At 44.0% G+C, this 14,208-nt stretch overlaps 2 protein-coding genes across 2 annotated transcripts; one reads left to right on the plus strand and one right to left on the minus strand.

Annotated features, from left to right (window-relative positions):
* The first annotated feature begins 212 nt into the window (after positions 1-212).
* Positions 213-5,057, plus strand: ssu72 (SSU72 homolog, RNA polymerase II CTD phosphatase). The gene is made up of 5 exons (XM_062401699.1): positions 213-485; positions 1,330-1,473; positions 3,192-3,331; positions 3,482-3,600; positions 3,935-5,057. The coding sequence occupies exons 1-5, from the start codon at positions 406-408 to the stop codon at positions 4,034-4,036; spliced, it is 585 nt and encodes a 194-aa protein (XP_062257683.1). The 5' UTR covers positions 213-405; the 3' UTR covers positions 4,037-5,057.
* Positions 5,058-6,699: 1,642 nt separating this feature from the next.
* atad3 (ATPase family AAA domain containing 3) lies at positions 6,700-13,602 on the minus strand. Its single transcript, XM_062401710.1, has 16 exons — positions 13,289-13,602; positions 12,652-12,728; positions 11,713-11,814; positions 11,532-11,591; positions 11,375-11,444; positions 11,114-11,279; positions 10,765-10,834; positions 10,120-10,275; positions 9,968-10,024; positions 9,755-9,880; positions 9,550-9,674; positions 9,413-9,464; positions 9,216-9,286; positions 8,935-9,102; positions 8,397-8,505; positions 6,700-8,251 (listed from the first exon to the last, which is right to left on the minus strand). Exons 1-16 carry the CDS (start codon positions 13,464-13,466, stop codon positions 6,983-6,985), a joined length of 2,856 nt encoding a protein of 951 aa, XP_062257694.1. The 5' UTR covers positions 13,467-13,602; the 3' UTR covers positions 6,700-6,982.
* Positions 13,603-14,208: the final 606 nt, after the last annotated feature.

Genomic DNA, 14,208 nt, shown 5'->3' on the forward strand with positions numbered 1-14,208 from the left:
AGCATGTGTTATTTAGACCTGGTATTCATCGCAATCCAAGTGCACGCTGGGAAATTCCCTGGTTGTTATCATGACAGTTTGTTTTCCGCACGTTTATTTGAATACAAGTCGTATTTGTCACATTTACTTCTCGAACTTTTGATTTCAGCTTGTGTGAAGCTCCGCCCCCTCCCCCATGTGACACCCTCTCATAAAGCCGTGTCCAACACACGGGATTCCGCCATTTTGACTTCCTCCTTGTAAGAGAAGACGAGCACATCGCCGAGTCATTGTTGTAGAGACGCGTCGCTGTTTACCGTGTCGCGGGGGGTTCGGTCACACTTTCCTCGCGGGGCTCGAACTAAGCCACCTCTCGTTAGTTTTTCAGAAAGTCGCGTGTCGAGTAGCTTCAGCCGGGGAGTCGCGATGCCGAGCCACCCGCTGCGTGTAGCGGTTGTGTGCTCGAGCAACCAGAACCGCAGTATGGAAGCGCACAATATCCTCAGGTAAAGACCGGGCGAGAGGAAGACAAAATGAGGGGTCGAAGGGAAACTGCGAGGTGTCGTTCCTGAATGTCTGTCTGAGCCGCTCATGAGCCGCAAAGACGCGGTGATAGACGGTCCCTCCGCCGGGCCGCAGTCTTAACAATGGATCCCTCCTCTCAGGGGCACCGGGGCCGCAGCGCTCCTTCCCCGCCGCCGATCACTACTTCAGCGTAGCTTAGATAAATTCTACCACCATACATCATGTGTCGTCTTCTAAAAGCTGTCTTAGGGTCTTTAGTTAAACTATCTGCGACCCCCACATGTGGTTTGGAGCGCCCTCTTGGAGGAAGCATACCGGAAGGGAGGAACTGCAGCTGCCACACAGGGGCTCAGTCATGTAGGAGTTTAGATTGTAGGTGATATCCTGTTTAAACTACATGTGTGCGCTACTGGTTCAGTCTGGACGCTGCACACTGGCTCTCACCGGACATGTGATGACAACAGGACTGGAAACAAAAGAAAGAGGACGCAAAAAGATCTGTGGACCAGTGTAGCTTGTTGGGGACACCCCCGTCATTAGCTGAAATAATAAACATCACATCCCCCTTTACAGTTTGTCTATTCTCCTGTATTGGTAACAGGGTTTACTCAGATTGGGACATAGGAGAGAGCTGGACGCGGCCCCCACACACTTCCCTGTGCAGTGATTCATCGTGTGACGCACAACCGGCCTGCTCTGCTTACTCACTCAGTTCAGCTCTCAGGAGACGGCAGGGAGATTGTGTAGGATGTGTTGTTGTCACTGCTGATTCCAGAAATGTTATGTAATTTATTCTCTTGTCCTTTTTTCCCCTCCTCTTTGCAGCAAACGTGGATTTGATGTGCGCTCATTCGGGACAGGGTCTCATGTGAAACTACCCGGTCCTGCCCCGGATAAACCAAATGTGTACGACTTCAAAACGACATATGAACAGATGTACAACGACTTGGTCCGCAAGGACAAGGAACTGTATCCCCTTCTCACTCACCTTTTCCTCACACACTCAGACGCACACTTACACGAGGACCATGCATCTTGTTTAGCTTTGGGTTTTTCAGCAGATTGGAGAGCACTGATGGATTAATCACATGCAGGGATTTTAACAAGTGTGACAGATGTACAGTGTGTTTTGTTATGAAACCTGTCCATTACAGAAAACAGGAAGCAGTGCGGCAGTAAGTGTGATTTGGTGAAGATCATTTAGGTTTTGCCTGTATTTGCGATGGTCTTCTTGATACCACTGTTTCTTTCTAATGCAGTTTCCCTATATTTTCCATGTGTTGAATTTTTTTAATTTCTCCACAATTTTCAGGTTGAATAACTTAAGCAAGTTCGTTTTTTTTTTTTGTATTCAGCTTCATCTGGCTCACTTACTTTTATTGTCAATTGCACTTAATGTAGTTTCTATAAATAACAAATCTTGGTTATATTAAGACAATCACAAGGGAAACTCCATTATCGAAGAAAACAGTAGTTTTAAGTAAATATCATTTAGTGGGGGGAAAAAACTCTACCCCTAAGTTTATTATCAGAAGTACAATAACAAAAAGCAGATAATATCTCCCACAGGTTGGGTTTCTGTTAAACCTGGAATCTAGGCATTACTTCTGTTTATAAGATTGTAGGACCCTAAGGTAAGTAAAATACTACCAATTACAACTCCCTGCATTACTCATGAAGAGTAACAACTGCTGCACTTTATTTGTACATGCAATAATATCTCTGAAGCTTTCATCCAAATTATTGCAGTTATTCCTCCTGTTAAGTTCTGGCTGGTCCTGATTTTTGGTCTTCAGTGACATTCAAATGATTAATGTCAACACCATCCACAGAATGTTAAGTCTGCTCTCTTTGCTTATTTCTTTGTGGAATGTTTCCAAAAAGCCTCCAGACTGTTCCTACTGAATTAATTAATTACTGATCCAGGGTTAGAAGAAAGGCAAAATATCTCACCAAATGTTGACTTACTGCTGTGCTACTGATCATTATGTTACTGTTTTGCAGTTGCCGATGTGCAAAACAGTGTGTTCTCATGTGTTTTGAGAGGTCAAATTTGTAATCCAATCAAATGTGGAAGAGCTGTGACATGACCATGCATTATGCATAAGGTGTTTGTACTACATCTTATAAAACTTCTATAATCCCTGTACATATGCATGGATTTCTCACTGATGTATCTCATCACGACAGAAATTGTTCTTTTTGGCAAAGATGGCCATGTAGTGACAGTGCAGTTCAGAATGTTTTTGTTTTTTATTTCAATTTTTTACAAATGGCAGCCTGGCAGTGTCTGGTTTGTTGATAAAATCAAATATTACAAGTTTGTTGAATTCATTTATCGCAGCCTGTAAAGGTTTCACATTTTACTGACATTGCTCTTGGGTGTCATTTCTTCATCCAGTGTTTTTTTTAAAGAGCCGACAATTTAGAGTAATCTTTTTTTGCACCACTAGAGGGTGCTGCAGTTTGACTATTGCAAGCACTGGTGATGAACCAGTGTGTAATTACCGCCTCTATGCTTCCATTGAGACACAACCTCAAGGTGCATGGTTCAAAATACAGCCCCATTCAGAAAAACATGTCCTTATATGACTTCCCTCTCCACAGGGTGTTGGTTAGTGTGATGAATGTTTTCAGTGTGTGTCTGTGGCTCCCTGCTTGTGTTCCTTGACCTCCTCACTCTTCAGATACACACAGAACGGCATCTTGCACATGCTGGACCGCAACAAGCGCATCAAGTCGAAGCCGGAGCGGTTTCAAAACTGCAAGGATAAGTTTGACCTGGTCATCACCTGTGAAGAGCGAGTTTACGACCAAGTGCTGGAGGGTGAGGATTCTCATACATGTATACTACAAGAATCCATGCGGTAACTGTGGGACACTTGCAAAGATCTAGCATTTACTGCTTTTTACAGGCCACAGCACGGAGTCATGTCATGGTTTCAAAAGCAAGTTTTTACTCTTAATTTCTCATCAGATCTGAGCTCAAGAGAGCAGGAGACGCTGCAGCCTGTACACGTCATCAATGTAGACATTCAGGATAACCACGAGGAAGCCACGCTGGGCGCCTTCCTCATCTGTGAGCTGTGTCAATGTGTGAGTCTCCTACCAGGCTTTCAAATGCTATTGCACCGACACAGCACCTGTGAAGGGGAGCTGAGACGCCACGAAATATGTTGTAATGTGTAAAGGGAGTGACTGGTTAAAATAAGATATGCTAAGGAAAGTATGCAGTAAGTTACGAGGATATATAAATTCTATTGAGCCTAACAGAAATGAGTCAGTAGTGACCTAATTAAAATACTGCCATGGCTAAATAAAGGTGCTATGTATTAATAAATGCGTTACAATGAATGATTGATTAAGTTCCCTGGTGCGATGAGCAGTGTGTGCATGCAGGCTGTGTAATTTGTTTCCCCTTCCTCTGTAGATCCAGCACACTGACGACATGGAGAATGAAATCGACGAGCTCCTTCAAGAGCTTGAGGAGAAGAGCAACAGACCTTTTCTTCACAGCGTCTGCTTCTACTGATACACACCCGAAACCCGCAATAAACTCAGACCACAAGCAATCAAACCACAGAGTATGGACATGCATACTCCCTGCTCCTCAGTCATCTGTTACTCAGTACATAGATAATGTGTGCCTACAGAGCACTCACACACGGAGCTTTTGTCAGGGCCTAACAAATGGCTGCGCTTGGACATATTGGTGATGTTGGGTTTCTCCTTAACGCAGAGTACAGACTCGCTGCTCTCACTCTGCCTTTATTCCTTCAGACCAAGGTCCTCCCTCCATCCCAGTCCAATGAAATGACTCAGTCATGTCTCCTCAGGGAGAGCCATAACACCCCCTACCCCTGCACCACAGCCCCTTCCGGGGCAACTGCTTTAGGAGTTCCTCTGATTTTTGTTCACTGCAGCATGTTGACGCTGACTTTATTTTCTCTAGATGATATATTGTAATTGATTTGACCATAAATGTCAGACTTTTCCTCTGACCAGGTGCAGTGTAAATGTGTCTCTTGGAGTCAAACAGAGAGGAGTATGAAGTGAATGCATTGTTTGTGCGACCGTGTGTGGTAGATTAGTTAGGATTAAGTTAAAGGTGGGTGGGCTAATAAAGGATAACCAAACCTAGGCCTCTCTGAGGCTCTCCTATGACGTGTTTCCAATATAATGTGTTGATTCATATTTAAACTTGGATATGTTTATCTTTCAGGGTGTAGTTTTCTTTTTTTTGTAAATGTTAAACTGAAGCATTGTAATTATCTGCAAACTGCGAGCTCCGCTCAGAGTGCCTAATTTTTCTGTATGTACAGATGAATCTACTAAAGAGAACAAACAAGAAACCTGCAGCGTCTCTTTATTTGCTCCGACATGTGGATCGTGTGTTCACTTGTATATTAGCATGTTACTTGAATTAATATTGAAGCCCAGACCATCTGCCCCTTTTGATTGAGTCAGTTCCTTTCTGCTCCAAGTTTTGGTTGACTGACAAATGTGTAAAAGATTGAGGTGTGCTAAATAAAGCTTACCTGGGAAGTTCACAAGTAATTGCTTCTGTGTATCTATCCCATTTCCACTGACGGTACAATTAGCATTTAGAGCTTGATTAATGAACTAATGAATATTAGTTCTGATATATTGATATTTCAGTATGATTTTAAAATATTGCATCATGTCATCTTATACAATAAAATGATTAAGATCCTCTTTACAGGATCTTATATAAGAAATGTATATATTTGGCCCAGCTTTTTTTTATGTAATGATTTTGCTTCAGTAATGTCTGGTTTAAGACCCTAATGTAAATCAGGAAACAACTGTAGTTTAATTAGAACATTCTGCGTGACAACATAAAGCTACAATGGAAGTGAGAGTGTTGATTCAAACAATGACTCGTTCAGTTCCTTGTCAACAATTAGCAGTAGGTCGTTACTCACCGGGCAGGACCGTGGACAGCGCTCGGTCCCCGGTGCAAACCAAGGAGATCCTGGTCCACGTGATGGCGCTCACTATTCACTGATGGAAGGTAAGAGCCATAATGTAAACGCTCCCCATTGGTTCAGTTAGTGTGTGATGTCAGGAGCTCTCCTGGCCCCCGTGCACGCGATTCTTAACCGCGCCTCGACGGTTAGTGCGATAAGAGGACCGTGTGTGTGTGTGTTTGCGTTCCAGTACAGCTGTCTTTGTGAGGACTATTTTAAATAGACTGCAGAGTTAAGGACATTTTGAAGGTCCTCATTTCTTCAGTGGGCTATTTGAGGGTTAAGACTTGGGAAGCTTCGGTTTTCTGAAGAGAGGCTGTTTGCAGTTCTTGTACAGTGTGTAATAAATAACTATATTTAAGATACGCTCTCCATTTACACCATCGTGACAAGGGCCTGGTAGGGCTAGAGTCCTCTACTAGGGGTGTCCAAACTACGGCCCGCGGGCCATCTGCGGCCCGCCATCCATTTTAAATTGGCCCGCCTAAAAAATAATGCACTCATTGTAAATCGCTTTGGATAAAAGCGTCAGCTAAATGAAATGTAATGTGATGGACTATGGCCCACTGTATTGCAGCTGTCCCTCAGAACGCCACCACGCCCACTGTCAACAGACCGCTCCAGGGCAGGGGGGCATTGCGGCGTGAGTGGCCCAGACCTTTGTATTTTTTTTCTTTATGTGGCCCTCGGGATAAAAAGTTTGGACACCCCCGGGCTAGACTAATAAACACCATGTTACTGATTTTAAATTTCCTTTGCTGAAATATATTTTCACCAGTATGACTAATTCTGGGCGACAGCCAAAATGTTAGCAGGTTGTCTGTTTATCCATCCAATTCTTGTAAATATCTCAAAAATCTCACAAGAGATTTGAGTCAGATTTGGCACTGATGTTAACTTGGACTACTAAGAAGTTATTACATTTTGGTAGTCAGAGTTCAAGTGAAGGTTACGGTGACCTAATCAAAAAATGTTGGGTTTTTTAAGTGCGATATCTCAAGTTTCTCTTTAGGGAATTTCTATAAATTTTTACCAGTTTTCAGCCTTGGACTCAAAAATTAACTCATTTCAGTGGTCAAAAGGTCACAGAGATCTCATATCAGCCTGAAAAAAGTGTTTAGACTAAATCATTCAACTACAATAAACAGTTCCATTTAACAAACTGTTCATAAGACACACATCCGACAATCTTAGTCTCATTATAAAAAACAAACACCCATTTAATCAGTTCAAGAGACACAACATTTATATACTGTTCTTACACTCGTTTCAATGTAAAGTTCACTTTTACATTTTTTTATTAGAATCAAAGAGTCTCAGTTATTGTTTGTGATGAAATGTTAATTAATTATTCCCCCTACATACAAGCCTATGAAGTCATCTTCTGTCATGAATGACAGTCCAGCAGGCTTTTGCAGATAAACTGACAGAATAGATAAAGTGACAGGACACTAATCTCTCATATCCAGGCCACACCAGTGAACAAATCAAACTGGAGTTCCATCCTTAGGAGGAGTGGATTCAGTCTTGCCATCTGCTTTCACCTTGCCCTCGCTGTCAGTTACACTAGCAGGCTCGGCTAAACTCTCAGGTGCTTTCACAGATTCTGCTTTGGCAGCATCTTGACTGACACTTTTGTCCTCTGCTGATTGGTCGATGTCTGAAGAAGTTGGTGTACTGTCAACTTCTTGCTTTGCATACACCTCTGAGGCAGGAGCAACCACCTGTTTGACTTCTGAAGGAGGAGGTATGGTGTCAACCTCAGGCTTTGTGCTCAATTCCAGAGCTGGATCCACCACCTGTTCGACTTCTGAAGGAGGAGGTATAGTGTCAACCTCAGGCTTTGTGCTCAATTCCAGAGCTGGATCAATCACCTGTTCGACTTCTGAAGGAGGAGGTATGGTGTCAACCTCTGGCTTTGTGCTCAATTCCAGAGCTGGATCCACCACCTGTTCGACTTCTGAAGGAGGAGGTATGGTGTCAACCTCTGGCTTTGCACGGATTTCAAGGGCTGGAGCGATCACCTGCTCGATTTCTGAAGGAGGAGCTATAGTGTCAACCTCTGGCTTTGTGCTGATTTCCAGGGCAGGAGTGATCACCTGTTCGACTTCTGGAGCAGGTATGGTGTCAACCTCTGGCTTTGCGCTGATTTCCAGGGCTGGAGCGATCACCTGCTCGATTTCTGGAGCAGGTACGGTGTCAACCTCTGGCTTTGTGCTGATTTCCAGGGCTGGAGCGATCACCTGTTCGATTTCTGAAGGAGGAGGTATCATCTCAAACTCTGGCTTTGCACTCATTTCCAGGGCTGGATCTATCACCTGCTCGATTTCTGAAGGAGGAGGTATCATCTCAACCTCAGGCCTTGCACTCATTTCCAGGGCTGGATCTATCACCTGTTCGATTTCTGAAGGAGGAGGCATCATCTCAACCTCTGGCTTTGCGCTCATTGCGAGGGCTGGAGCGATCACCTGAGTGATGTCTGAAAGAGGAGGGATAGTGTCAACCTCTGGCTTTGCGCTCATCTCCAGGGCTGGAGCGACCACCTGCTGGGCCTGAGGTGCCTCACTAAGGGGCAGATTGAAGCCCATTTTGCCTCCAGCGGTTGTTGCCCCAGCTGAGAAAGGCGTAAGGGTCTTGGAATCCTCCTCTCCAAGCAGCCAGTCCATCTTCTGAATGTGTTGCTTGACAGCGTCTTCGACACGAGCGTCAATCATAGCCTCGGTCAGGACGCCGTCTTCAGAAGAATATGCTGCCGCCTATGAAATAATAAAACACAACACGTTTTTTACAGATCCGTCTAAATTAAATAAAAATCGTAGGAAAATTTGAAGAGCAGCTGGGTTGTCATGTTTACACTGCAGGTGGAATTGAAGAGCACAGCAATGACTTTAGGGAACTTACCTGCCAGGCCACACCCAGCTTGGAGATCTCCCTTCCTGACATGCCACCTGTCCTCTTCGCAATCTCAGAGCATTTGATTCCATAGTCGAACTGTGCCAGCTTCATCCTTCTGTACAAACACAAGGACAACAGAAAGATGAAGGAAACCGGGTGGAGGTTGGCACTGTTTAGCTGGCCTGGATGCACTTTCATTCTAACTTTGCTGTGTTTTTGCACCTTATTTAATTTCCTGGCCTGTTTGTGTCACTCCACCAACCCACCAAATCATACATGTCATACATTGTTGTTCGTGAAAGCACCGTTATTGACAAAGTCACTTACATTGAGTCCAATCCGCCTCTACTACAGAGCGCTGGTTGCTTGTTTATTCAACTTTTATTTATTAAAAAACGGCTGTTCCCTGGGCCCATAACAATATACATGCCAAGTATGAAGCAGATCAAATGAATGGTTCTCGGGCTATGCCTTCAACATTCAGAGAGTCAGAGATTTCTGATATTGGTAGATAATTATGCTGTAGTGTTGGGATTGTACTCACTGTCTCCCTACAGTTGCGGGTTCCAGCACATATTTGTCAAAGTACAACCGCACCAGCCTCTCCCTCTCCTCAGGGCCCGGCAGAGCAAAATTCACTATTTCATCGATACGGTCGTTTATGGCCCAGTCAAACTGCTCTGGCTGGTTACTGGCCAACACCAGCATGAACCTACAGGAAGCACACAGACATGAAGCAGATTAGAAACGTCCTGCAAAGTATATGAAATTGTTTGTGTTTAGTTGAAGGCACCAGACTGACACAGAGTGAAAATAAACACTTACTTATTGCTCTGCTCTCCAGTGCGATACAAGAAGGCATTCAAAGTGGCTCTGAGGTCTTCACTGATCTTCTCCTACAAAATGAAAGAATGGAGAATGCTTGTGATGTAATTGATGATAAATAATGCAGGCATTAAAAATTACATCCTTTGTAGAGAAACTACTAAGGTTTTTGATAAAGAATATAGATGCACACTTACTGTGGATCTCTTGCGTAGGAAGGCATCAGCTTCATCCACAAACAGCAGCAGCCTGTGAGAGAATATCACTAAAATCACTTCACTGGGGATACTTAAACAGCACATCGTCGGATTATCACAATAAAGAAGAAATGTACCCGCGGCGACTTGTGCTTGCCCAGTCGAAGACTTTATGCATGGCGGTCACACCATCACGACCCATGGGTGCTACATCGCCGCCAGTCATAATTGCATAGTCCATCCCAGAATGCATTGCCAGCTTCTACTCAACACAAAGACAAACCTCAGTCAGTCAAAGCTTCAGTGTACAGGTAGTCTACATCATGGGGACATCAGGCGTACCTTAGCAAACAGCGTTTTGCCAGTGCCTGGCGGGCCGTACATGAGGATGTTCCTGTAGAGGCCGTTATTCTGCCTAGTGTTTCTGGTTGCTATGGCGATGTCACGCACACGCTCTTCAAGGGAAGGCTAAGAAAAGAGGAAAATGCATTTGTCTTAAGTTGTTAAACATTAAATTGGGTCAAATCTTTTGTAAAGACTTTGATATCCACGTACACTGAGCACAACTCCCTCAAGTGCATCCTGAGGTTTGCTCCTTAGTCGTTTAGTCGTCTGAGGAGTGAAGGAGGGACAGGAAAATGATTATTAACATAGCAGAACTTTCTGCAGCCACAAAAAGTAAAGAGGTTCAATTAATAATCAGGTACCGTGACTGGATGCTTGATTGCCTCTCCCACAGTTAATCGGGACGTCTCTCGCACCAGCGACGGCTTCCCAAGCCTCGCCTCGATGAAGCGTCCTGCCACCCCCGTCGCGTTCCGGGCTGAATACACGCCAACAGCTAGAAGGGTCAATCCTGCCACCTGGTTATGTGACAGAACAGTGAATACCATTTTCAAACATTGGTCAATGCAAGGAACGAGAAAACTGCATCATTGAAACATTTTAATGGGGATTTATGAACACTATTGAGTGTACTCATTGATAATATAAATAGATTATTTAAGGATGGCTATGTTGATATGAAGGAAACTACTTGCTTTGATAATATCTGCTATCAACAGTTTTTCTTCTCAAAGGCTGGATATGCGAGTACTCATGTGTGAAGTGTTTGTCCAACCAGTAGAAACACAATGTTTGAGCCAAAAGAAGAACAGGCAAGCTTAAATCAGTAGTGTCTTTATATTGAGCTACTTTAAAACACCAAACCAACCCTTATTTTGAGGAAGAAACTGTTTCAAAGAACCCGTGTTGTTGCCCAGTCGGTCTTTCAGTGACATTCAGTGGCAAATTCAAACCTCATCATATAAAAATAAATGTTTACTAAGTGTGGATGGAACCAGACATCTCACCGTGGCTACAACTTTGTCCCCGTCTGAAATAAAGGCTCTGAATCCTTCTCCGAACACAGCACCAGCGGTTCTAAAAAGCAAATACTCTTATTAACTGCCAGGTTGCCTTTAGGGTGTGCTTTACTAGAGTGAAGGTGACTGAAACTGTTTAAAACACTTCAAACATCTTCAATTGACTAGATACATGATTCAGGACACGAGGAAACATCAATAAAGTACATTGTATTAACATAAACACAAGAGCCCAAATACAATACAATGAGTCTGTATTGGCCAAAATTATCAACCAACAGATAAATGGATCAGGCTCTGATAAACAGTGTATTGTAAAAATCATAGTGTGTCTCACTTGATGGACTCCAGCACCGTCTGTCTGTGTTCTGCAGCCCGCAGACGGATCTGCTCACGGATGATATCAGCGTTCTCTCTCTCCACGCGGGCTCGAGCTTTGGATTCGGCTTCTATACGCAGGAGCTCGTTCTTGTGCCTCAGCTCCATCTCGTGCTCGATCGTCGCTGTAAAAAAAAAAAAAAAACACCACCACAAATACATAAACCTCAGCAGCTTCCAGGAGACCCTGCCATCTGTGTAGCAGTGGTAACATCCATACCTTTCCTCATGGACTCCTGCTTATGTACAGACTCCTCCTGTTTGCGGAGGTTCTCATCATTCAGGATTTGCTGTTAAATATAAAAACAAGAAGTCATCAGTAACTACAGCTCATTAAAAAAAGTATTTCACACTAAATATGAAGGCGATAACATCACCTGTTGCCTGAGTTGTTCCTCATATCTCTGTCTGGCCAGCTTGTCTTGGTACTGAGCTCTCTGTGGAGGGACAGAAAACAATCAACTGTAAACTCCAGTTGTTCTGATTCACTGCTGCAATATACTTCAAATTCCTGTTAACCTAAAAAATAATATGGAAAAAAAGTATTTCTATTCATACCGCTTGATGCTGCTTGGTCTCCTCATTCAGAGTCTTCCTCCTCTCCTCACCCTGGACTCTTATCTGTTCGCCTTTGAGTTGCTCGACCGCTGCTTCGTACTCCTGTTGCAGTGGCACAAAAACAATGAGAACTCACAACACACGACACAGAACACTTCATTGTATTGTGTTCATCGTAACACTATGGTCGTTTGGGTCATACCCTAGAAATCCTCAGAAAGTTACACACAAATGGGTATGGATCTGACTTGTGTTTTATGTTGTACTGACACGAGTCATTTTCAGACATAAACTCTGGATAACTGAGTCCTGACATTGTCTCAAATTTGCCTTTCACATATGCAAAGTGCAGCAGTTGGCAGATCTATGCCGACATTCAGGCGATGGTAGAGCATGAGGGAGGCATGACGAGTAAATGCCCATGTGGAAATCACGTGTTTTAGTGGACAGCGCATTTTCATATAGTTATGAATAAAAACTTTTTTATCCTGAGATGCATTTCTATTCATTTTGTGTTTTCAGTTGTGCATCTGTCCCGCGTTAGAAACGTCATCAACATGACAACTCACTCCCTGGACATTTCACTTAAATTGACACACGGAATTACACCTCTTCATACATGATTTCCATCTATATTCAAAAGCTACATTCATATAAATACTTTTAACTTTAACTAGCATTATCAATTTGTCTGAATTCCATCTAGATGTAAGGATAAAGCTCCAACAGACTTGTTTGCAGTGCCTTCTGATTTTCTCAGTGTTTAACTTTCAGAACATAACTGAGAAACGTCATTTATGTCCTTGACTCTGCGGCACAGACTTAAATAGAAATAGAGAAATAGAGAAAACTAGGATGTAAATTGACAAGTTCAATGAACTCTACTATCTCACTGCCCTGCAGCAGATTGAGAGTGGAGCAGGTGCAAAGTGTCTGTACCTTCATTTTGCTCTGGTGCTCCATCTGGGTGCTCTGCTCCTGCATACGAGCCAATTCCAGAGCTTCTTTGGCATGTCCTGGGTAGAGGAGAGAGGAGCGGACAACACAAAGCTGAATGATGTGGTGTCTGTGTAGAAATACAGTTTAATAAGAGTCCTACTGTGGCTCTGTCTCAGTTGGATCTGCAGGATCCAACCATGGAGTCCTGAGAAGGAATCCTCTTATCCTGTACCTGAAACGTTTACATTCCCTTTGAACCTGATTGGTAAACTGCTTCGAATGAAATACTAAATACATTGCACAAAATAAAAGCTGGTGCATGTGTGTGTGCGGGTGGAAGGTCAGTGTTACAAGCAATGTCTGCAAGGGGATGACCTTTGAACCCTGTCTGCTTGATTGAATGAAGCAGTGGGCAGCAAGTGACTGTTCTCACGAGCTACCAGAACGTATAATATGAATGGTGAAGGATTAAACTAATCACGTGTATAGCTGCTGTTTTAAATCATGTTGCCGGGCCCTTATTGAATGACTGAAGCCACCTCCACCGCGAAGCAGAGAGGAGCTGGTTGCTGCTGCTTCAACGCTGTCACTGTGCAGTAATGTTATTAAAGTCGAGCTCCTCCTGCTAAACACTTACGGGATTTGTCGAGCTCCTTGGCCGCGTTTGCAGCTCGCTCCAGCCCGGTGGGATCGAAGTTGCTCCATTTGTCCTTGGGTTTATCTCCGCCGCCGCTGGAGCCTCCGGCCGGCGGCGGTGGTGGAGGCTGAGCCGGGGCCTCGGGCTGCCCCCGGTTCAGGCCGAACAGCCACGACATGTCCGCAGAGGAGGAAGAGAGGTCCGAGTGTCCGGGGCTGTGGACGGAGACAGGGGCAGAGAGGAGGAGGCGGCTGCTGCTGCTTCACTGATGTCCCTGCACTTCCTCCACACGTGTGTCACGCCGCTCCAATCTACGCATGTCCACCAGAGGGCGCACGGTTTCTCTAAAATAACAGCAACCTTGATTGGCTGGTGGCGAGTATTCCCTCCTCTCATTGGCTAGATCACTCGCCTCCGTGTTCTCGAAAGGTCAAATGTAGTTCCGCCCACAGTTGGTACGGCAGCCGGAGAGGGTCATATGACCAACACGGCAAATAGAATGGGACAGTATGTTCCTTCTGTTGCATCAGGCTGGTTGAGGTTGGGTATTTCAGAGGTCATGTGTCTTTTCAGTCAGTGAGTTTGATCACCAGAGGAAAAAGTACAACAAGCACTGCTCTCAAAAAACCCTACATGTAACAGACTCTCTGTGCACTCCCACCTGTTCAAGCCCAAGATCACTTTTTAATTCAAAACGTAAACTGAGACCTACCACTTGAATATCTCACAAAATGTTTGCAATTTCTGTTAAAGACTCAATGTACGAGCATAAAAACACACAAAGAAAGGCAGTTGTGCAACTGTATCTATTCAATGCACACTATTTACATTAGTATCAATTCATATTTACAGCATCTGTTATTGAATATTCAGCTTCTCAGTTCAACAATATGTTCTGCGGGGGAGCTGCTACTGTAGCA

This window comes from Platichthys flesus, chromosome 2 (assembly GCF_949316205.1).
Source record: "Platichthys flesus chromosome 2, fPlaFle2.1, whole genome shotgun sequence".
NCBI lineage: Eukaryota > Metazoa > Chordata > Actinopteri > Pleuronectiformes > Pleuronectidae > Platichthys > Platichthys flesus.